At 32.5% G+C, this 25312-nt stretch overlaps 2 protein-coding genes across 3 annotated transcripts in view; one reads left to right on the top strand and one right to left on the bottom strand.

Annotated features, from left to right (window-relative positions):
- Positions 1-9404: 9404 nt before the first annotated feature.
- LOC143063855 (uncharacterized) lies at positions 9405-23866 on the bottom strand. Its single transcript, XM_076236264.1, has 6 exons — positions 23713-23866; positions 22057-22249; positions 20212-20373; positions 19429-19545; positions 16885-16992; positions 9405-9871 (listed from the first exon to the last, which is right to left on the bottom strand). Exons 1-6 carry the CDS (start codon positions 23746-23748, stop codon positions 9423-9425), a joined length of 1065 nt encoding a protein of 354 aa, XP_076092379.1. The 5' UTR covers positions 23749-23866; the 3' UTR covers positions 9405-9422.
- LOC143063857 (uncharacterized) overlaps positions 23813-25312 on the top strand; it is a 60266-nt gene continuing 58766 nt past the window's right edge. For both annotated transcript variants that reach the window (XM_076236269.1, XM_076236266.1), the window contains exon 1: positions 23813-23929. The gene's annotated coding sequence lies outside the window, so the exon portion shown is untranslated. The remainder of the gene's footprint in view (positions 23930-25312) is intronic.

The raw sequence follows: 25312 nt of genomic DNA on the forward strand, positions 1-25312 counted from the left end.
TTGGGACTTCGTGGACATGCTGGACATTGCATAGTTTATGTCATATATTTGTTAAGGTGACCTTAGTTATATTTGGGTTTTTCTTGGGGGGGGGACCTCAGGTATCTTAGTAATGAAATGATAATAGATACAATGCTAGTGTATATACTTATGCTGTAATAATCTAATTATACCCTTGGATTTTATTTTGTATTCATTCATTAAAGGGGTACCTGAGGTCATCCCCCAAAAAACATAAAAACCATTGAACTCAAGTTAACTCAAGTCACCTTAACAAATATATGACATAAATTAAGCAATGGCAATCATGAATATGACATCCTACATTAAGAAGAAAGAAATTAGTTTACTGCAACATAATTATTTACCATTGCATAGTATGTACTATTCTTTAATTACAGAGGTTACCTGAGGTCACCCAAAACAACACACAAAATACAACCAATTCATCTCAAATAAACTCAGTTCACCTTAACAAATACATAACATAAACAATATAAAGTCCTTTATTTAAAAGCAATAAATGAGTTTTTTACAGCATAATTCTATTTCCTAGCACTGTATCTATTATTGTTTCATTACAGGGGTACATGAGGTCACCTCGAAAAAACAACAACAAATTTAACCCATTTTACTCAAGTTAACTCGGGCCACTTTAACAAATAAATAACATAAACTATGCAATTTCCATCATGCCCATGAATTCTTACATTTAGAATGAAGAAATGTGTTTATCGCAACATTATTAAAATTGATACCGTTAATTTTATTACTATCACTGGGTCGATGCCTCTGCTGGTGGACTATTAGTTCCCGAGGGTATCACCAACCCAGTAGCCAGTACTTCGGTACTGGCATGAAAATACGGATTTTTTTTGTGTTATTAAAATTTGCTGTTACAAAATGATAGAAATTATTATAAATTAAGGAATGTATCTCCCTCATGCAAAGCTCTGATTCCTTTCACGGATTTGGCTATACTTTTTGGACCTTTTGGATTATAGCTCTTCATCTTTTATATAAGCTTTGGATTTCAAATATTTTGGCCACGAGCATCACTGAAGAGACATGTATTGTCGAAATGCGCATCTGGTGCAAGAAAATTGATACCGTTAATTTTATTAGAATAGTATGTGCTATTCCTTAATTAATAGGTCTACCTAACTAAGGTCACCCCTCAAACCCACAAAATACGACAAATTCATCTTAAATAAACTCAGTTCAACTTAACAAAAACAGAACATAAACAATACAACGTCCACGTGGTCCTACATTTAAAATGAAAAAAAATAGATTATTTCAGCATAACTATGTACCCTAGCATTGTATCTATTATTCTGTCATTACGGGGTACCTGAGGTCACCCTATATTACACAAACTATTCAATGTCCATCATGTTCACGAAGTCCTACATTTAGAATGAAGAAATAATTTTTTACAGCATAATTATATACCTAGTCTAGTATCTACTATTCTCTAATTACAGGGGTACATGAGGTCACCCAAAAATAATCAACAAATATAACCCATTTAACGTAAGTTAACCTTAACAAGTACATTACATAAATTCAATGTCCATCATGTGCATGAGTTCCTTCATTTAGAATGAAGGAATGAGTTTATTACAGTATAATTATAACTCAGGTCACCTTGACAAGTACATTACACAACACAACGTCAATGAAGTCCTTCATTTAAAAAGAAGTAATTAGTTTATTACAGTAAAATCATGCCCCAGTAATATAATAAATGAATAAATAATTTATTAAAGTGCAACCTGAATTCAAGTTGCCATAATATAATACATATGTTATGAACATTGTTATTTCCAGCCATCCTTGTATGCTTACGAAGCACTGGTCTAGATCTTCAATGATATACACAAATTTTGAGACAAGAATTGAATTCATTTCAAAGACTTTCTTCAAAATGAAAAAAAATATGTGAATTACTAGTATTTTTGATATAAGGACTTGTTTTTTTGATGTGATTTAATTTGTTTACATTACTCTTAAAATGGTGGATTTAGTTCAGATTTTGATAAAGGAATGCATAGTTAGTTTACAACTTTTGTTTTGTAGCAAGAAATCTAGCACGGTGACCAACATTTTTATTTTCTAAAAGCACATTTTAAGAGATATTTTCTTTTATTTTGTTTTTTAATTCTATCATTTGGTTTTGTTCCAATTTATAATCTTTACAAAATCTAACATTTTACACCCTCTGTACCTTGAAAACCCCATACTTTTTATTGTTTTTGTTTTTAATTGTTGTTTTAGAAGATGGTATAACCTTCAACATGGCAAATTATTAAAAATTCTATCGTTTTTTTTTTATATTCAGACTCCCATCTACGTGTTGTATCATAACCATTATTATGTTACCATAACCATTATTATGTATATGGTGTGATCGGGAGAAATATATTGTAGAATACGATAAAAACAACTTTCAATACGTGCGAATAAAAGTATAAGTATACAGAAATACGAAAATAGTTAATTGAATCATGTGTGTGTTACACTTATAGTAAGCTTTCGCAGGGTGAACGAGTCCAGACATTTAAACTAATTTCTAAAAATAAATGTGTGTGACTGGTATTGTAAACACGTTCGTTTGGAATTACAAGGACTTTAATATTGTACGCTTATCATTTTTTGACCAAATATATTATTTATCGAAGGGATATAAAAATGTACTAGTGTTTTCATTATAGTAAGAATATAATATTGATGGCAGAGGTGGAGGGCATCGATGGTAAACAGTCAATGACTGGTGAATTTAATTTAATAAGAATAGACAAACTTGGCGAAAATGTAAATGAACAAAATGAAAATGGAAATACCGCGCTTCATTTGGCAATTTCAAGTAATGCAGATATAGGAATATTAAGATCCCTGATGAATAAGGGTGCTCAATTGAATATCACAAACAATGATGGACATACACCTCTTGAATGTCTTCAACACGGATCATGGAAAACAGCGCTGAGTTTGTTAAAGTTAGAAAAACAATTTGATTTTCGAGACAACAATGGGGGAACATTTCTACATTCTTTGATGGATAGATTAGGAGATAACATTTGGGGTATTGTAAGACCAGATGATATTGAGGTTGGACATATCGGTCATGTTGAACAGGATGAGCTTATCGGTCTATTCTGGGAAGGTATTCTGAGCGAAATTCAAGAATATCAAATTGATTTAAATCTTCAGGATAACTTTGGAAATACGCCGTTGCATATCGCTGCTAATTTCTGGCCCTCTTCAAAAAACTTGGATGTAATGCTAACTCATTTCGACAATATCGATCCGTTTATTCGTGACTGCAGTGGCAACTCATTTCTTCACGTTTATTTGACAAGACACAGTGTCCATGATGAGACCGAATTCGACAAACGTCTTTTCCAGGGTGAATATCGCAACCTCTCAAAGCACAGGATGGAAAAATTACTCAACACTCAAAATAATGAAATGGAATCACCATTGCATGTTTTTGTTAAAACTCAAGACAACAACGTGAATGTATCCAATTTGAGGCGAATTATCGAAGCAGGTTCAAGTGTTAACCTTAGAAACATACTGGGAGAAACAGTACTTCATTGTCTATTCCGAAGGGAATTTGACGCAGACTGTGATGATGCTGACAGCACTAGTAACTTCGACTTATACGAAGATTCAAACATTGAAAACAAGATCCAGAATATCCAAGAAAACTGCAGGTTTCTTGTCACCAGAGGTTCTGATATAAATCAGCAAAACAATAAGGGAGAACCTCCCATCTTTCTCGCTAATTCAGAAAGTGTTATCAGTACCATGATAGATATTGGTGCTGATGTTAATATTACAAATAGTTTAGGACAATCGTTGTTAATTTCAGTTGTGAATAAGCACGATGTAAATTTGGATATTATCCGACTTTTGTTAATCAAAGGTGTTAACGTGAACTTAGTTGATATTCATGGTAATAATGTCTTGCATTTTGTTGCATGGCATGGTACAAACCCGGATATACTTCCAGAGCTTAACAAACATGGCGTTTCCATCGTACCTGACAATCTGGGGCAACTACCATGCACTGTTGCCTGTAATCGAGGAAATAAAATTCAATTTAAACATTTGTGCAGGTGCCCAGGGGAGTTGCACATACAGAGAGAACATTTCGTATTGCAGAAAGAAATAATATCAGTTCAAGAACTTAAAGAAAATTCAAAAAAGTTTGATGAGATCTTTCAGAGGTTTCACCCTTTCCGAGGAAATATACATGAACTTCTGCATTTAACTAGCTTTGGGCCAATTACATTTAAGGGTGAGTCAGATTTGATCAAATCTGTTGTTAAAGACCTTGTTGTAGCCGTATGCAAGAAAATAACTGAAAAGCACGACTTCTTCTCGATAACTATGGTTGATTCTGGTAGTGTTTCAGAGAAGACAAAGATAAATCTACCAAACGAGTTCGATTTTCTGTGTATCTTTGAAGAGCTAGGTAAAATATGTTTTATTGATGAGGAAAAATCGGATCGTGATCCAGGTTATGCATACTTGAAGTTAAAAGATAAATACAAGGACCATGCATGCGAAGTACTGTTTGACGATAATGGATATCTTGACACATTTGAGATCCGTCATAGAATATATACTGTCATTAACGACTTATTTTTGTCGCAGGTAATTTTTTCTCATCCAAATATTTCATATCTTCGACACCATTGTAAGGGTGCAAACTGTCCAACATTTAATTTTACTATTCTATGGCAAGGATGTATGTATAAACATTTGAAAATAGACATTGACTTGGTTTTTGCCTGTCAGATAGTGGGCTGGTGGCCGAAGAATACCATGATTAATTCACTTTACTGTGATATTCAGAAAATTATAGATGAGGGTGCCGTCTTGATGATTCAGACTGAAATAGATGAAGACGATACTCCATACTTAAAGCAAAGAATATCAGCAATTAGAGCTGAGCAATCTTATATGCAAGTATTACCACAGATTGCAATTGATGCATATCTTCTGTCAAAAATGATGTGTAACTCTCGTATTTGTCCTTGTTTGAGCATTCCCCATGCCGTATTCCAACCCAGAGACATTTTGACTAGCTACATGCTGAAAACCTGTGTTTTTCATATGTTCGATCCAACCTCAGAATATACAAAAAATAAAACTGATTCAAAATCAAATGTGCATAATGAAAACGATCTTCACAAACAAGTAATTGAAATTTTTAACAAGATGCTTCAGTTTTTACGTGCAGAAAATTTACCGTCATTCTTTTTTCCATGGCAGAACGTGCTTACGTTCAACGTAAGCCTAGACTATGCAAGAAATAACAACTTTTATTGCACACTGAGGATAGCCTTTATAAAAATGGTATTAGAGATTCTTGGCGAAATGCAGAACTTCAGTGATATAAATATCGAAATGCTCATGGAACTCGACGACAATTCCACAATCAATTCAGACATTTCAGACTAAAACAGAAATATTAAAGAATATTTTAGTGAAAAGACTGCTTATATTCAATTTTTAAGTGTATTTTTTTTCTTTTTAATTGAATAAAAATGTTATCTGAAATGTTTTGCAGCTAGTGATTAAGAGCGTGTGTCCGTCGTACTATGTCGTTTTTCAACTTTCAATTTGAAATAAAATGTTAATACACAACACAAATTCATCTCGTCAGTCTGTCCAAACCTTTGTCTTTGGCCAATATTTAATTAGATGGAATCTTTGTAGAATGATAGTCCATGCATGATATATTAAGCTTTAACTGTACTCAGTTTTCTTCTTGTTTTAAAATAACCAGAATTAGTATATATCAACCTGTCATGCACCACCTTCTTCCAGCTTATCGTATCTACCTAAAACTTTGCTCATTAATGGATCCCTTAAAAATGAGTGAATGTACAAATGAGTAGGATAACACAGCTAATCACATGGTGCTTTATTTTCACATAGTTAGATTCTAATATATATAAGTATAAGTATTTGCTAGTCTTCATATAATGAAAGTCTGTTTTATTTTGGAATAGTATTAAAACAGTACTGAAACATTTGACTTTACTACCATTAAAACAAATATTCCTTCCTCAAAACTTAAAGACATATTTAAAAAAAAATTGAGAATGGAAAGGGGGAATAAACCCTACTTTGATTCATAAAAACAATTATCAACATAGCTACAGGTGGTACGGTAATATTTCCTGGCCCATAGGGATAATGATAGCCTTTTTAGAAATTTCACCACTTTCTAACACTGCCTAAAATTCTACTTACACAGTTAACTGATGTACTTCCATTATCATATTCAGATATGAATTTGAATATGTATCATGACCGTTTTATTTTTTGTTGTTGTTATCTTTATAAACCTGAGGCTACTAGTGCTTTTTGTCTTTTATTGTGCAGTGAATACAGTTTTAACCCAGGTGCTCCACAGGGCGCAGCTTTATACGACCGCAGAGGTCGAACCCTGAACAGTTGGGGCAAGTATGGACACAACATTCAAGCTTGATACAGCTCTGAATTTGGATTGTGATAAAACAAAAATTGACATAATAATGGTTTCTTACACAAAACAAATGTCAAGATCTTACAAATCTATTGCACAATGATGTGCAATTAAAGATTTCTTTAATTTGAGATATTTGGGGGAAAAAAATTGAAAACTACTATCACCCCCCCCCCCTTTTTTTCTTTGCAATTTGTCCAAAACCTGCCATTTCATTTATACATAATTTACAAATAGTGTAAGGGAGGTAAATCCGAACATACTCAACATTGTATGTTAAATGTGTTTGAATTACCTCCCTTACACTGCTTTTTAGTTTTAAATTGTCTTAATTGTCCATCTACCAGAAAAACCTAGTTTTACCCCTTTTTTGCCCCTAATTCCAAAACATTTTGAGCCATAACCCCCCAAAGTCAATACTTACTATCCCTCCATGGTATGGAAACTTTTAGTATAATTACAGAGAGATTCACACACTTGAACAGAAGTTATTATTTGAAAACTGCAAAAATGCTTATTTTGGGCCCCTTTTTGGCCCCTAATTCCAAAACTGTTCGGACCATAAACCCAAAATCAATCCCAACCTTCCTTTAATGGTATTGAACCTTCTGGTAAAAATTTATAAAGATCCATTCACTAAACTAAAGTTATTGTCTGGAAACTAAACGGTCGTCGGACAATAACTTTGACGACGCAGATGACGATGACATGATAGCATTATACGACGCAAACAAATCTTTGCAGTCGTATAAAGAAAATCTCAAAATTCATTTTCACCTGCATGTAAATTTATTTCATATTTTTCTATACCTGATTCATCCCTCAATTAGGGAAAGTAAATTAAGTAGATACTGTATTTTTTGTCCAATCACACTGTTCAGATACATTGACTTAAGTAGGTACACAAAAGAACAAACTAAATTCCGGAATGTAAATACTACCGTGCCACCTTATCAAAGACATCACAAACTTGAAACCAGTCATAACACCTATGATGCATAGACTTCTAACTAGGAATCATATTAGATTAAAGGATACAAGTCTGCACTTATATCTTACAAAAAAGAAAATTATACCCCTACCCCAGCTGGCAAATTTTCACTTTTTTTTTTTCATCTTACCACTTTTACTGAAGGAATGAACAAAAACCAAATATATAATGTTTTAAATCAGCACAGAAGTTAAACATGGTGAATCAGGAGGAATTATTGGATTGTTAACTTTATTTCTAGTTAATCTGACTGAAAGAAACAGTATTAGTACCAAATCATGAAAAAAGCTTGTAAAGTCCATTCCACATTTTACAGCATGCCTTACATTCTTTTAAGCATTTCTTGATTATGTAGGCAAGATAACAAGATTCTTTAGATGGCGGTATATTCTAAAATCTTTTTGACAATACATGTAGTAGAATATATCACCAAGTTGACTGTGTTTTATTTATTTATTTATTTCGGTGAAAGTTACCTTGCAACATATCTAACCCTTCTGTGTTTCTTATATCTGGTTTTGAATGAATCAATCATCTCGTTGTTGGTAAAATGGAAAGTAAAATAATGGATTATTTTAGGAGTTGATTAGTAAACACAAAACCTGGTAAGACAATCATAAAAGTTATTTTTATACAAAGGTGGTACCCAGCACCTTGACTTATTTTAATTTGGCTCATTTAATTTTCATAAAATTTTGACAAAATGTTTACTTTGACCATTTGACAAAAATAAAAAACATAAAAAAATTGAACCAACCACTTCATCAGAAAAATTTCATTGGTTATATAGTATTTGACAAACACCAATTTTGATCATTGAGAAGCTTTACATTTCCTTAACAATAAAATGTGATTAAAATGTTATGCTGATTTTTACAGAGTTATCTCCCTGAAGTGTTAGGTACCACCTTAAATGTTTGTGGTATATAATCGAAAATTGAATTTTCAATGCAAACCATATATACCTAAACGCCTGTTATAAAAAACAAATGAAGTTTAATACAAACCTCAACATTATTTTTCATTCTTAAATGTATGGAAAAATTATAATAAATATATTAAAATGAAAATTTAAATTGATTACAAATAGATTTACACATCCGATTATTTTCAATTATTAATTTTTTTTGTCAGATTGATATACACTAATTGTTTCTGCTGATACGTATAAATGGTGTATTCTGATTGAATTATGCAAGTATTTATTTAACATCCTTACGTATAAACAAGAAGTAGTAGTATGAGTGCCAATGAGACAACTCTCCATCCAAGTCATGAAAGTCACTCATGATCACATATTGTGAAAATAAACCATTATAGGTTAAATTACGGTCTTTAACACAGAGCCTTGACTCACACCGAACAGCAAAGGGCCCCAAAAATGACTAATGTAAAACCATTCAAACGGGAAAACCAACGGTCTAATCAATATAAAAAATGAGAAACGAGAAACCTTTATGAACCACATCAACAATCGACAACTACTGAACATAAGGTTCCTGACAATATGACTATAATGTACCCCTGATTATAAAAAAATTTGACTATCCTCTTGTATGCTCTATTATCTTGATGTGCCTTTTTATTTCCATGTGTCAAACCCTTTTTGACAAGTGAGAGACAAAGTAATGTACTGTTACACCACTGTCCCTGGTTAGAGTATGGTTGAGTACTTACATTGTCTATACAAGCATGTTTAACCCCACCAAATTACTTATGTGCCTGTTCCAAGTCAGGAGCCTGAAGTTCTGTGGTTGTCTGATATATTTGTTTTTCTTGTATTTTTTTGGTCTTACAGTTGCCTATAATTTTTTTTCTTTTGAACTTTGGTGGATCTCATTGGCAATCATACCATCTCCTTCCTTATTTTTATATTGTGGTGTAATAAAACAATCCAACAAATTCTTCACTATCATTTAATTATTCTATAAGTGATAAATACTCCTTTAATGTTCTAGGTAGAGGTAATAAGTCTATTTTTGGCAGACATTTACCCTTCAAAGTATCTCTTATATTTATTCTACACATGAACTTCAGTGACTGAACTTTATGTGTTAAATCTGTCAGGTGTCTCAACAATTCACATTGACCTTCACCTGTCAAAACGTTTTCTCTGATGGACTTCAATGATGACACACTCAAAACAGGTCGAAATTCCATAAGTAGAGAAGTTAAACTTGGTGAATTGTAAAGTGCTACTGCATCTTTTATTGATTTTGAATGTTGTTGATTTTTCCTGTTGTAATTTGCTCCTCCTTGTATTAATGCTATTGTGACCTTCAACCTATCATCAACAAGTTTTATAGGTGAACTTGAGTTTGATCTTCTACAAAGGTACTGCTGGAAATCATAACAAATAGCCATTTTACCTGTAAAGGGAGACAATTTAAAAATTATTCTTCTGCAAAGGTACTGCTCAAAATCATAACAAATGGTCATTTTACCTGTAAAGGGAGACAATTTATAAATTATTCTTCTACAAAGGTACTGCTCAAAATCGTAACAAATAGTAATTTTACCTGTAAAGGGAGACAATTTATAAATTATTCTTCTACAAAGGTACCGCTCAAAATCATAAAAAATGGCCATTTTACCCGTAAAGGGAGACAATTTATAAAATATTCTTCTACTCTGCTCGAAATCAAAGCAAATGGACATTTTACCTGTAAAGGGAGACCATTTATAAAATATTCAGCTTAAATTTTTCATCTGTATTTATATCAGACATATGAAAGCAGTTTTTTTTTGGTATCTAGGTCACTGTCAATAAGTCAATCTCATTGGATAACCGCAGCAATTCCAGAAGTGCTGTTATTATAACTGCTTCCACATTTTGTGTTTTTTATCGCAACCCTGCATACCTGGGGTATCCACTATTAATTCCAAGTTTACTATTCACACTGGCCACTGATATGTACTCACTAAGTATAATATATTTATCAGAGACAGCTGTGAGTAGTAAACTTGGAATTGATAAAAAAAAAAATAGCAAATACAAGTTATTTGTAGTATATCTATGTTCTTACGATAAAGAGCTAGAGGCTCTAAAGAGCCTGTGTCGCTCACCTTGGTATATGTGAATATTAATCAAAAGAAGCAGATAGATTCATGACAAAATTGTGTTTTGGTGATGGTGATGTGTTTGTACATCTTACTTTACTGAACATTCTTGCTGCTTACAATTATCTCTATCTATAATGAACTTGGCCCAGTAGTTTCAGTGGAAAATGTTAGTAAAAATTTACAAATGTTATGAAAATTGTTAAAAATTGACTATAAAAGACAATAACTCCTTAGGGGGTCAATTGACCATTTCAGTCATGTTGACTTATTTGTAAATCTTACTTTTCTGAACATTATTGCTGTTTACAGGTCTCTATCTATAATAGTATTCAAGATAATAACCAAAAACAGCAAAATTTCCTTAAACTTACCAATTTAGGGGCAGCAACCCAACAACGGGTTGTCCGATTCATCTGAAAATTTAAGGGCAGATAGATCTTGACCTGATAAACAATTTTACACCAGTCAGATTTGCTCTAAATGCTTTGGTTTTTGAGTTATAAGCCAAAAACTGCATTTTACCCATATGTTCTATTTTTAGCCATGGCGGCCATCTTGGTTGGATGGCCGGGTTACCGGACACATTTTTTAAACTAAATACCCCAAAAATGATTGTGGCCAAGTTTGGATTAATTTAACCCAGTAGTTTCAGTGGAGAAGATTTTTTGTAAAAGATTACTTAGATTTACGAAAAATGGTTAAAAATTGACTATAAAGGGCAATAACTCCTAAAGGGGTCAACTGACCATTTCGGTCATGTTGACTTATTTGTAAATCTTATTTTGCCAAAAACAGCAGAATTTCCTTAAAATTACCAATTCAGGGGCAGCAACCCAACAACAGGTTGTCCGAATCATCTGAAAATTTCAGGGGTGATAGATCTTGACCTGATAAACAATTTTACCCATGTCAGATTTACTCTAAATGCTTTGGTTTTTGAGTTATAAGCCAAAAACTGCATTTTACCCCTATGTTCTATTTTTAGCCATGGCGGCCATCTTGGTTGGTTGGACGGGTCGCCGGACACATTTTTTAAACTAGATACCCTAATGATGATTGTGGCCAAGTTTGGTTTAATTTGGTCCAGTAGTTTCAGAGGAGAAGATTTTTGTAAAAGTTAACGACGACGGACGACGGACGCCAAGTGATGGGAAAAGCTCACTTGGCCCTTTGGGCCAGGTGAGCTAAAAACGTGAAATAATTGAAATTGATAGGAAAACAATAAAAAAAAGGATTTTGGAAACTAGAGTAGATGCTCTAAAGAGCCTGTGTTGCTCACCTTGGTCTATGTGCATATCAAACAAAGGACACAGATAAATTCATGACAAATTGTGTTTTGGTGATGTTGATGTGTTTGAAGATCTTACTTTACTGAACACTCTTGCTGCTTACAACTATCTCTATCTATAATGAACTTGGCCCAGTAGTTACAGAGGAAAATATTTTGTAACCAGGTGCTCCGCAGGGCGCAGCTTTATACGACCGCAGAGGTCGAACCCTGAACAACTGGGGCAAGTATGGACAAAACATTCAAGCGTGATACAGCTCTGAATTTGGATTGTGATCAAATTTTTGACATTACATGGTTTTTTTTTACACAAAACAAATGTCAAGATTTTACAAATCAATTAAAGATTTCTTCTTCAAACTTTTTAAATCTAAAATTAAATAGTTGACACAGCATAGGTTTCTGACACAGAATGAATGTGGTCTAATGAACTTAAAAGTTTTTTTTTGCCTTTGAGCAATTCACTGTGCTGTTGAATATTAATCCTCTCAAAAAAATGTTTGAAGAAATTTTCTTTTTATTTATGAAATCTGAAATGAGAAAAATTTAAACCCCCCCCCCCCTTTTTTTCACATCCCCGTTTCCCTTTTTCCAAAACTGATATCAATTCAAATTTCTAATGGAGTTTGCAACAATAACTACTCTTTTTAATACATCATAAAATATTAAAATGTAAAATAAAGTGCTTGTTATCACTGAATGGTAAAGATTGGTTAGTAGTAAAAGTGAATATACATTGTTTATTGTATAAAACAATAAAAAAAACTTCATCAGCAACATTTTATATTGGCAAATTTCCAATGAAGTTATTTACATAAAGTTATTGGCAAATAAAAATAGAAAATGACATCATAGTCATGTCTGGCAAATGTCCAACATACATTATCTAAAAACATTTTAGATAAGATAAGGAAAAAAAGCTTCATCAGCAACATTTTATATTGACAAATTTCCAATGAAGTTATTTACATAAAGTTATTGGCAAATAAAAATAGAAAATGACATCATAGTCATGTCTGGCAAATTTCCAACATATATTATCAACTACTATTCTATACAAAGAAAGATAACTCCAATTGAAAATTAATTGCTATTGCACAATATTGTGCAATTAGATATTTCTTGCTATTGTGCAAAACTGTGCAATTGAAATTTCTTGCTATTGCACAAGACTTGATATGGAATCCTGATTTGGACCAACTTGAAAACTGGGCCCATAATCAAAAATCAAAGTACATATTTAGATAAAGCATATCAAATAAGCCCAAGAATTTAATTTTTGTTAAAATCAAACTTAGTTTAATTTTGGACCCTTTGGACCTTAATGTAGACCAATTTGAAAACTGGACCAAAAATTAAGAATCTACATACACAGTTAGATTTGGCATATCAAAGAACCCATTTATTCAATTTTTGATGAAATCAAACAAAGTTTAATTTTGGACCCCCATTTGGACCAACTTGAAAACTAGGCCAATATTAAAAATCTAAGTACATTTTTAAATTCAGCATATCAAAGAACCCCAAGGATTCAATTTTTGTTAAAATCAAACTAAGTTTAATTTTGGACCCTTTGGACCTTAATGTAGACCAATTTGAAAACGGGACCAAAAATTAAGAATCTACATACAGTTAGATTCGGCATATCAAAGAACCCCAATTATTCAATTTTTGATGAAAAGTTCAATTTTGGACCCTTTGGGCCCCTTATTCCTAAACTGTTAGGACCAAAACTCCCAAAATCAAACCCAACCTTCCTTTTATGGTCATAAACCTTGTGTTTAAATTTCATAGATTTCTATTCACTTATACTAAAGTTATGGTGCAAAAACCAAAAATAATGCTTATTTGGGCCCCTTTTTGGCCCCTAATTCATAAACTGTTGTGACCTCAACTCCAAAAATCAATCCAAACCTTCCTTTTGTGGTCATAAACCTTGTGTTAAAATTTCATTGATTTCTATTTACTTATACTAAAGTTATTGTGCGAAAACCAAGAATAATGCTTATTTGGGCCCTTTTTTGGCCCTTAATTCCTAAACTGTTGGAACCAAAACTCCCAAAATCAATCCCAACCTTCCTTTTGTGGTCATAAACCTTGTGTCAAAATTTCATAGATTTCTATTGACTTAAACTAAAGTTATAGTGCGAAAACCAAGAAAATGCTTATTTGGGCCCTTTTTGGCCCCTAATTCCTAAAATGTTGGGACCAAAACTCCCAAAATCAATCCCAACCTTCCTTTTGTGGTCGTAAACCTTGTGTTAAAATTTCATTGATTTCTATTCACTTTTACTAAAGTTAGAGTGCGAAAACTAAAAGTATTCGGACGACGACGACGCAGACGACGACGCCAACGTGATAGCAATATACGACCAAAAAATTAAAATTTTTGCGGTCGTATAAAAACTTGATAAAGGGCAATAACTCCTTAAGGGGTCAATTGACAATTTTGGTCATGTTGACTTATTTGTAGGTCCTCAGGCCAGGTGAGCTAAAAAAGGTGTGTGAAAAAAAATTTGTCCTGTCCTCAAGTACTTATGATTGTGATGGCTGCTTTTGTTGCAGTAGAAGGATATAATAAGCTTCTAAGAGCCTGTCATAAAAAAAAAATCCATTTAAATATTCATTTTAAATCATTTTCAAGAAAATAATGTTCATTTTGTCCCCGAGTGTACCACCAGCCCAGTAGTCAGCACTTCAGTGTTGATATGAATATCAATTATATAGTCATTTTTCTAAATTTCCTGTTACGAAACTTTGAATTTATAAAACTAGAGGCTCTCAAGAGCCTGTGTCGCTCACCTGTTACTGTATTTACTGATGTCGGCCATCTTGGTTGGTAGGCGGGGTCATTAGACACTTTTTTTCTAAATAGATACCCTAGTTATGATTGTGGCCAAGTTTGATTAAATTTGGCCCATAGTTTTAGAAAAGAAGATTTAAAAGTTACAAAAATGACAAAAAGTTGTTCAATATTGACTATAAAGGACAATAACTCCTTTAGAGGTCCTCTGACAATTTTGGTCATCTTTACTTATTTGTAGATCTTACTTTGCTGAACATTATTGCTGTTTACAGTTTATCTCTATCTATAATAGTATTCAAGATAATAACCAAAAACTGCAAAATTTCCTTAAATTTACCAATTCAGGGGCAGCAACCCAACAACAGGTTGGCAGATAGATCTTGACCTGATCAACAATTTTACCCGATGTCAGATTTGCTCTAAATGCTTTTGTTTCAAAGATATAAGCCAAAATATACATTTTACCCCTGTGTTCTATTTTTAGCCATGGCGGCCATCTTGGTTGGATGGCCAAGTCATCGGACACATTTTTTAAACTAGATATCCCAAGGATGATTGTGGCTAAGTTTGGTTAAATTTGGCCCAGTAGTTTCAGAGAAGAAGATTTTTGTAAAAGTTTACGGATGCCGGACACAGGAAGCCAAGTGATGAGAAAAGCTCACTTGACCTTTCAGGTCAGGTGAGCTTAAAACTAAGGATTTTCTTATCCCTGGAATAGATTACCTTACCCTTATTTGGCATAACCTTTTACAATTTTGGGTCCTCAATGCTTTTCAACTTTGTACTTGTTTGGCTTCATAACTATTTGATCTGAGTGTCACTGATGAGTCTTATGAAGATGAAATGCGCGTCTGGCGTATTAAATTATAATCCTGGTGCATATGAACCTTTGATAACCAGTGGCGGATCCAGAAATTTTCATAAGTGGGGGCCCACTGACTGACCTAAGAGGGGGCCCACTCCAGTCACGCTTCAGTGATTCCCTATATAAGCAACCAATTTTTTTCCAACCCCCCCCCCCCCCCCCCCCTAAACCCGCCTCTGATAACTATTATTTTCCTATGTATGCAGCTTTTTTTGGTAAATTTTAAAGTAAAATAAAGGCAAAAATGTATTGCTGTCTTTCTTGAATACTGTGAAATTACTTTTATTCATGGGGTATATATTTTTGTGTTTTTCATTGATAGCTTTATCCACAAATTTAAGTGTCCAATGAAATATAAGAACTATTGTCAAAATCAATATATAGATGGAAAGATCCTCTTATAGGTTTCACTACATGGATACAGGCATTGTTGATTTAATCTAGAAAATACATTGAATATAAGCATGAATATAAGCAAAAAAAATATTTTCACAAAACATTTTTGTGTAGGAAACTGTTAAGAAAGATTGATATGCGAGAAAAATGTTGCAATTCATCTGAAAATTATAATTTTCTAACCATTGTGATGTCTAGTTGCACAGAAAAATCTATTGAAGATTTAAGAACATAGTGATGTAAGGACAGACAGAAGTACCTCAAAATACTTTGCAACTTTTAAAGAATTTTTAAGCCCAATCAAAATAAGTTGTGAATTGATTATTATACAAATCATTAGCAGATCAGGTGGGGGGCAAAAGCGTATACTCCCCAACTCCCTTAAGGTGGTACCAAACACTTTCACTAAAATTAATTTGTCTCGTTTAATTTTAATAAAATTTTGACAAAGTATTTACTTTAACCCTTTAACAAAAATATTAAAATTTCAAAAATTTTGAACCAACCGTTTTGTCAGAAAAATTACACTGGTTATATAGCAGTTTGACAGACACCAATTTTGATCATTGAGAAGCTAAATATTCCCTTTACAACACAACGTAATTAAAATGTTCAGCTGACTTTACAGAGTTATCTCCCTGTAGTGTTAGGTACCACCTTAATGGGGATTTTTTTTTTTGGATTAAAAGTTGTCAATTTTATTCCAGTTTTACCCTTACAGACGTTTCCACCACTTTTCTCTAACCCTGTACTAGCCACTACAAATGGCAACTATTTTCAATATGGAGGTAAGCAGTGCTTAAGCTTTAAAATTTCACTCTAGCAACCCAACTGACAAAATGTGAAAATTTTATATTGACCATATGGAAATATTCTGTTAAAAAGTTAGGGCCCCAGCCAAATTTCCAGTAGCATTGGCTACTGGGCCCCTGTTTATCATATTCCCTGATTTAGGAGTCCATACCTGTTTTATCTGTAGCTGTAGCAGACAATCCAGCATACAATAGTTTATAAACAATTTCTGTTTTGATGGAAACTAGCTGTGATTTATTCATACAGATGTAATGCAATGCTGAAAAAAATAGCATACAAAAATTTACTACAATTATATTTGTATTATTCCTATAGACAATGACCTTATTTGATGAAATTATTATTTTAAATTCTCTCAGGAAGATACGATTTGATTTTATGGGGGTCTAGGATGAAAATTTTTGTCCTGCATTTATTTTTATTGTCATCTCTGTCCTGCCTCTTTATTTTTCACTTTATTCTGTCCTGTCTTTTTTATTAAATTATCTTGATTTTTTTTACCTTAATTGTCATCCTGCCTTTTTTGGGGCATAAAAATCAAATGGTAGCTCCTTAATAAAAAATTGAATTTCTTTTATTCACATTCCAGTAATTTTTAACATGTTCAACGACTATTATATTTTTACTTTGAGAGGGTAATAAACACATGGAAAAGTTCACCATTCTCTTGATATGTATTATGCTTAATAGCTGAACAAACATCTTGGTCAGTGCTAAATACATGTTTATTACAGCCATCTAAGTCAGCCTCATCTAACTATTTTTATATAATAAAGATCTTAAAAGGAGCTCTATTACCTATCAATAAATTTTTAACTATTTTGCTCCTCAACTTATGCTCTTTTTACTTATAGTATCAATTCTAAATTCTAGATTTCTTTTAATTTCACTTTAAAATGCTAAATATATCCTTAACACATTCAACAACTACTTTATTTTTACTCTGAGAGAGAAACAAACATGAGGAAAAGCTAATCTCACTTTTGATATAAGATAAAGAAGTATTTCTAAAGTAATCTTTAGTATTCAGTATAAAGACATCTCATGTATTTTGCATTGAATACTAAGTGACAGTGACTGGTCACATGCTGTTGATTCGTTTATTTTTCGTGGATTGAGGACAACTTACACTTTCGTGAATATTCAATTTAGTGGTTTTGATAAAGTCTGCATGCATGGCATATGGAATATTTGTAATTCGTTGACCATTTAAGGAGGTAGACCTAGGTTAGGCCTAAAAAATTTAATGTTGTTTTTCCGATCACCCCCTAGAAATTTTGAAGGGACGGTAGGTAGGGATTTTTTTTTTTTTTTTTTTGGTTTTTTTTTTATAATATTATGTTTCATTGCTGTCTCGGTTTTGTTTAAAGGCATGGACACTTTGTTCATTGCTTAAGCCCATTTGACAATTTTCAAGATTATTGTGTGAGTTTTTATCAGCCTTTAATAGTTTACCCCCTTTTAAAATACCCCTGAAAAAAAAACTAAGTCCAAACCTAAAAAAAATTTGGGCAGCACTTCCCCTAGGAAATTAGCTTTTTAAACCCAATTCCCCTATTTCAGGACCAAAAGTTTGGGATTGTCAGAGAAAGAAATTGAGAAGATGTGGGGCAGATTCATTTATAGGAACATGAACTAAACATCATCCCAAACCTACAGATAGACAAATATATTATATACACTGTACCTGGCAGGACACTTTCTTTTGGCAAAGCATCTGTGGCTTTTTATCAGTATGTCTAAAGCGTTGATTGGCTTACCAGTTTCAGATGGATTAATATCAGGTTCATTTTGAAGAAGGGTCTGACATGAAAATTTGATAAATTTAATTCCAAAAGATTGCATTGTTCCAACAGTTGTGTTATTGTCATCAATCTCGGTCCAGTCATTTTTGCCGGTGGCCGAGCACAAAATTTGTGTTGTGTATTTTTTTTCATCGATGTTAGACATTGGATGAATTTCATTGCTAATGTAAAAAAAGGTGTTACTTTCTGCAAAATTTAGAAATAATTTTTTCTCCGCGAAATGGTCACACTTTCCGCGTTGAACATTGAATAGGACGCGTTGTGTTGCCATGTTCAAACACTGACAAACGAAAATAACTACTGGGCATGCTCCCGCATATATAATTAGCCAAGAAGATTCCACTTTCCAGTACATTCTAAAAATAAGCCTCGAGTTTAAAATTAGCATTGTTTTCTTTTGGGGCGATAAAAAGATCGAGGGACTTAAAATTTTTTATTTTCTTTCAGAAAAAACGGTTGGTAGGTATACAAATTATTTTTTTTCCCACATCAGCTTTAAAAACTTTTGAGTCGGGGGTCTGAAGGACGGTCGGTCGGGTGACCGGAAACACAACATTTTTTTTTTAGGCCTTAAGAGAAATAACTCTTAAAATCATCAGTACGTTTATGTCAACCATTTTCATCAAAATATTCTAAGCTTCTATGTTACATAGATTATTTCCAATCTGTTTCAGGTAAATGCTTAAAATACATTGATGAAACTTGACTTTTACAAACGCATCTCTGAATTAAAGAGTTATCTCCCTGAACCAAGGTCTACCCCCTTAATTTGTGGTTTACATGTAACCACGAAATCCACAAAAATTGTTATTCAACGAAAAAAAAATGAATTCACAGTACCAGTAATGATATTTTGCTAAGAATATGTATTATGCTAAATATTTGAATACCTGAACAACCATCTTGGTCAGTACTATATATATTACAGCCTCTGTCCATCAAGTACTGGACAACGGTCAAAGCATCCTGTGGAGAACTGTTACAAGCTTCCATCAATGCTGTTCTTCCTACAAGTAAATCATACACACATAAGTCTTTCAACAATTGTTTAGAGTGCCCATAGCTTGATAAAAACTGAACAGTTAAGGGTGTAACTTAAATACCAGTAAGTAGTGAAGAAAAATAACATACATGTGTTATTACAGATTTTGTTCATGAGTTGTACTCTCGCTGTTCAATTTTTATTCTGCCCTATCCAAAATAGCCATTTCTCAAATAACTATCCATACTACCTACCCTTCACCCCAGTTGAAAAACTGTAAAAATCCTATTGGGTTTATTGTTAAATATATGACTTTGTCCTGGAAATTTATAAAATATTTCATATCAGACGTTTAGCAAACAACAATCAATCAATTGTTCCCTATCCTTCATTTCAAAATGAAACTTAATATTCATGATGACATGAGCTTCCACAATAAAGTGCACAGGTAAATAAAAGAAAAACTTGATAGAAATTGTGTTTTCATGACACAGCAAAAAAAATGTTAATATAAGTATGGAATGCTTCTTTTAGTTATTTTATAGGGTTGTAAAAGAGTTGTCTGTGCAAACATTTTTAGAATGAAATGCTTCCCGGCTTCATTTGGTCAATGCTTTTACATCCCAATAAATTTACAAAAAGAAGCATTCAATCCTTAAATAATAAATGTACACAAAATATTTTACAGTACCTGAATTATCCATCAGATCACTATTTGCTCCTCCTTCCAAAAGAATTTTAACATTCTGTGCCGATATCCTGGCTGCATGATGTAGAGGCGTTTGTCCAAATCTGTCCATGGTATTCAAAGATGTTCCAAAATATACTAGCAGACTCAAAATTTCCAGTGATGCTAAAAAATATAATTATAGTTTCAAACTAACAGGCAATATATGCCCTCAATTTTAGAATTCATTTATACATTTTTGCACTATTCAAAATTAGAATCAGAAAAGTCCTTTTCATTTTTATACCTAAATTACCATAATATATTCTACATAGTATGATACTGTTACACCTACATGTATGCTTAGGAACTACTTTGTATAAAATATATACTTGAATTTCAAGTATGTTCTTTTAGACTGGTCCCTAGTTTGTGGTGTTACATCTAACAAAGTCTACACTAATTATTGGACCTATACATTTGTACATGCATATTTCTTGCCAAGTATCTAACATGTTTTGATGGTTCTGTGGTTTTCTAAATGTTTGTATAATTTATAGCATGTTTCAGTGTAATACTCAGGCTAAATTATGAAGTAAATGTTTGATTTCTTTTCAAGATTGATTTTATTGATATATATATCCAAGGCTTTGTTCTTCAATTTACAATTGTGGTGTGATTGTCAGTTTATAGCAAAGAATTCCACTCAAATAGGTGCAAGTAATTTTGCTCTGTGTTGAAGGCCTGACTAAGACTTTAAGATGAAGAACACCTAAACAATTGCTTTTCCTTTTCTTTTTGTGTTTTTTTCTTTTGTACATGCACTTATTTTGTGCCATTGACATGATTAATGGATACAAAATATCCTTTTTTTTTCTAATACTCAAAATTCCCAGTGATACTAAAAGAATAAATACAAAATGATTTTTAAGAATAATAACCAATTCTTGGTGATGCTACACATATAAAAACATTTTAACAAATACAATGAAATAATAGAGTTCTGTAGCCTGAACAAATGATACAGCCCAAGAGTGTACATGTACATCCAATACTTATAGGAACATGCGTACAATGTTTCAATTTCTCAAAGATAAAAACTGAATGCTCTTCATTATCATGCTAAAGAGCCTTATTTACTCACCTGGTACTCTACAGAATATTAAGATACAATTCATTTATCATGTTTAAATATATGTATGAAGTCTTTTGACAATTGAAATCAATATTGTCATGATTGTGAAAATGTTGCTTCTCTTAAGATTTTTACTTTCTATAATTAATGTTTTTTTAAACATATTAGATTATTCCTAACATTTTACCCCAATGTGAATGATGTTTCTTTTTTTTAGCATTGACAGCCATGTGGGTTGGTATGTGGGATCATCAGACACATAAAAAAATTAAAAATACCCAAAACATGATTGTGTCATTGTTTGGATCCAATAAGACCAGTGCCAGTAGTTTCTTGCAGAAGAGCAGTTTTTTGTAAAATATAACTGACAGGGACAACAACAGATGATTTACAACAGATAATAAATATCAAGTTCATATTGGTGTTTCATTCAAATTATAAATTATTATATATTAACATAAATCAAAAATGTTATTCTTCTTATCGTTCACCTTTACACATGTTTATTGCAAGACAATGAAAAAAAGGTTTCTGTGCAGTACAAGGTTTGTGATACAGAAACAAATCTATCACTTAAAAAATATCTCTCCTGATTATGGAGTTATTCAGCAACGAAACTTAGGAAATGTCGCCTCCATTGATTATCCCTTAATTTCAGGATCTTATGACAACGTATATAACCTTCTAAATAGATGATAAAGTTTTATTAACATATAACCAATAATTGAGCGTACCCTCATCAGGTTTCATTCCTGATACTATATGCAATGATGTTTCTCCTTTATCAGTGGTAAACCCTGGATCAATGCCCATATTAAGCAACTGTTTGAATTTTTCAACATTTCTGGTTCGCACACATTCCAAAATCTGATACTGATGATCTGTGATTTTACATCGCAGTACATAATCTCTCTCTCTATGTACATCCTTGAAATACACAAATTTAAAAATAAACATAAAATTCAATTCTTTGATTGTACTTGAAGCCTAGGAGTAGTAAAGATAAATACAAATAGTGATACAGTAAATTTAGAAATTACTTTTATCAATGTGAAAATTGCAATAATTAATGCACACAATATTTTCTGAATTTACAGTACTTTCAACACTGTTGTCATGATCAATAGCCTCAAAATCATTTGACAAAATGTGAGAATGGCTGATTGTTCTGTGACAGTGTCATCAAACATTGGTCAATAATGCATACATATGGAGCACCCAGGGCTTCCAAAAAATATTTGAGCCAGCCGGACATTTTATATCTGATCCCGATTTTCATGCAACAAAAGGCAATTATGATACTAGTTATCAGATGGCCATCCCAATGATTGACATTAGATTTAAAAAAAAAACCACATTAAACTTTACTTTGATATGAATTTGATGTTTTGATGTAAACTATTAAATTGGCAGTGCATCATTCAAAGTGTGCACATCTGCATGCTCATATCTGCCTTACACTCTTTATTTGTGCAAAATTACCCTCGATTTAAATTAGAAAGTATTGAAGTAGGGGTTGTTTTGATAGTAATAAATCATCATGTCACTTTTATGACCGGAAAAGTGTGGCTGTAAAAGGCAAAATGTTGGGTCAAAAAAATCGCTATTTATGTTAATCGACTGTCTCTTAAGAAAGCCTTGAAAACTAAAAAGTAGATGACTGTTTAATGCTTTGCCCAGATAGACTTTGCCTCTTGCATTTCAATATAAACAATACATTCTTCAATCTCAATACGCTAAGTGCAAAATAACTGAAAACTCAATATTTTAAGTATAGTAATGCGCTCGCCAGACATCAAACAGTCATTTTGTGAATACTGTTAGCCTCAAATTGGCTAACATCCTGATTTTTCAAAATATCTTTGGTGTGAATTGTCAGAGGTCTACAAATTTTATCATTATCATTATTTTTCATTGTTTTTGGTAAAATATTAACGTGATTTGTCAAAATCTGCCCTTTTCTTTTATAACTGGCTTCCCAATTCATATGACAGTATATTATAAAAACGGTTGCTGGTACGTGTAGCCTACGAAGGCCAATTTGGCTATGCAGGGATGTGCAGACACTCACTGCTAACTCACTACAACTTCTTCATTTTATCATCAGGTATCCTTTTATATATATTTATGATTTTAGGGTAACCTTTGTGATCTCCATGCAGTTAAGGAGGACACACAGCGATAAGGTGTATTCAATTTCTTAACTGAAACATTTGTAACACTGATGATCTGTCAGTTTACAAATCCTGCAAATCATGAAAAAATTATGCTGCAATAAATCCGATATGGGATTATTTTTTTTTAAGTAATAATCGAAAGTAGGGTATCTACATTGCTGGGTGCATTTGTCGTTCAAGAAATTACGAATTATTGAAAAAGACTCAAGAGACCCTAATTTCCTCTCGTAAAGCTCTTTTTCCAGCCATACTACACAGATTCAATGTAAAATATTTCTTAGCAGACAACTACTTTGTTCGTAGATTTAAAACATTCTTCTGATTATTGTTGTTCGACGAAGTTGTGAATGAGTTGTCTCCCCATGAGCTGCTGATGTTGTGAGCCTTGTGGTATCCAAGATTTTATCGGAAAATATAAAATGTACACGTGGTGAGTAAATATTATTCAATTTAAAACTTATGTATTGTCATCATTAAACATGAGAATTGTAAATTTTCAACCTTTCAAAAATTATAAATTGATACATGAGGCTGATTGAGTCAATGTCAATGTGTGATTCAGTGATTGATTGATGATGTCAACATAGACATAGTCACAGATCTCTTAGTAATAAGTGTGGTTAGGTAACGAGTTTGTGTCGATGCATACAGAGACATATAAAATAATATGTCTCTGATGCATCTTTGATCATATAACACCATAGTTTAGTAGAATACCACACAACACCACTTTATTCAGGTTCTGATTAAAGTTGGATGTCCCAGACTCCCCCCTCCCCTCCCCCATGTTTTTGTGGAGAAAATTTTTAGGGCTTTGATAGTTGATCACTGAATCGCCATGGCAGCAGGGCTCTCTTTTTCAGAACTTCTAGATCTGCCACTTATTCCATACAACACTGGTCACAGAATTCCGCACTTGTACAATATTTGATTCATGATGATTATATGAAAAGAGAAAATGAACATGTACACATGTACATTTGTACCATCATGATCAGTTTATTTTGGTATTGAATTTACAGTTAATTTGGTATTGAATTTACAGCGATTTGCAGAATAGGAGATACTTCTCATTTTGTACAAACTGCAGGAAAACTTCTTTCACAGCAGGAATATTTATTGTTTCAATGCATAAATGGAAAGTGGGGATTTTTTGTCAAATCAGATTTCAACATGTAGAAACATGTTAGAGGCATTTCCAGACATTACCAGAACTGTATTGCAGATATTTTCAGATAACCATATAGTTAAAACATATATTACTATTTGTTTGTTCTTGTTATATATATGTGCTACAGTTTATTGAATATTGTTAATAAAATATCCTTAAAACCTTTACAATCAAAATAACTACATGTACAATGTATATTAAAATGATTTATGTGATTAATTAGTCACTTAAAAGATGTGTGCATCCTTGAAGGTGAACTTGTTTTATAGAATCTTTGCATTGGTAGCACTGACATGCACTCAGCAGCAGTAATCCTCTATCCATCATGTCAATTATTATAAATTGAGTACCATTGTCAAATAAAAGAATACAAGGGAAAGAAAGGCTATGAATTTTCTATTAAATTACCATATATTTATCATAGAAACAACTAAAATGTGTCATGAAATGGAAGTTATTTGATAATATTAGTTCCAACTGGAAGAAATATTCTGGAACGTTATTTCCATTGGAAAAATCATGATATCAATCAGAATAAAATAAAATTTAGTCCAACCTCAAAATATGAAAATAGATGTCACGAAAAAAAAGTATTAACAAAAACACCAAACTCCAAGCTAAATTAAAAAAAGGAGGTAGTCC

The sequence above is a fragment of the Mytilus galloprovincialis genome, chromosome 2 (assembly GCF_965363235.1).
Source record: "Mytilus galloprovincialis chromosome 2, xbMytGall1.hap1.1, whole genome shotgun sequence".
NCBI classification, from domain to species: Eukaryota; Metazoa; Mollusca; class Bivalvia; order Mytilida; family Mytilidae; genus Mytilus; species Mytilus galloprovincialis.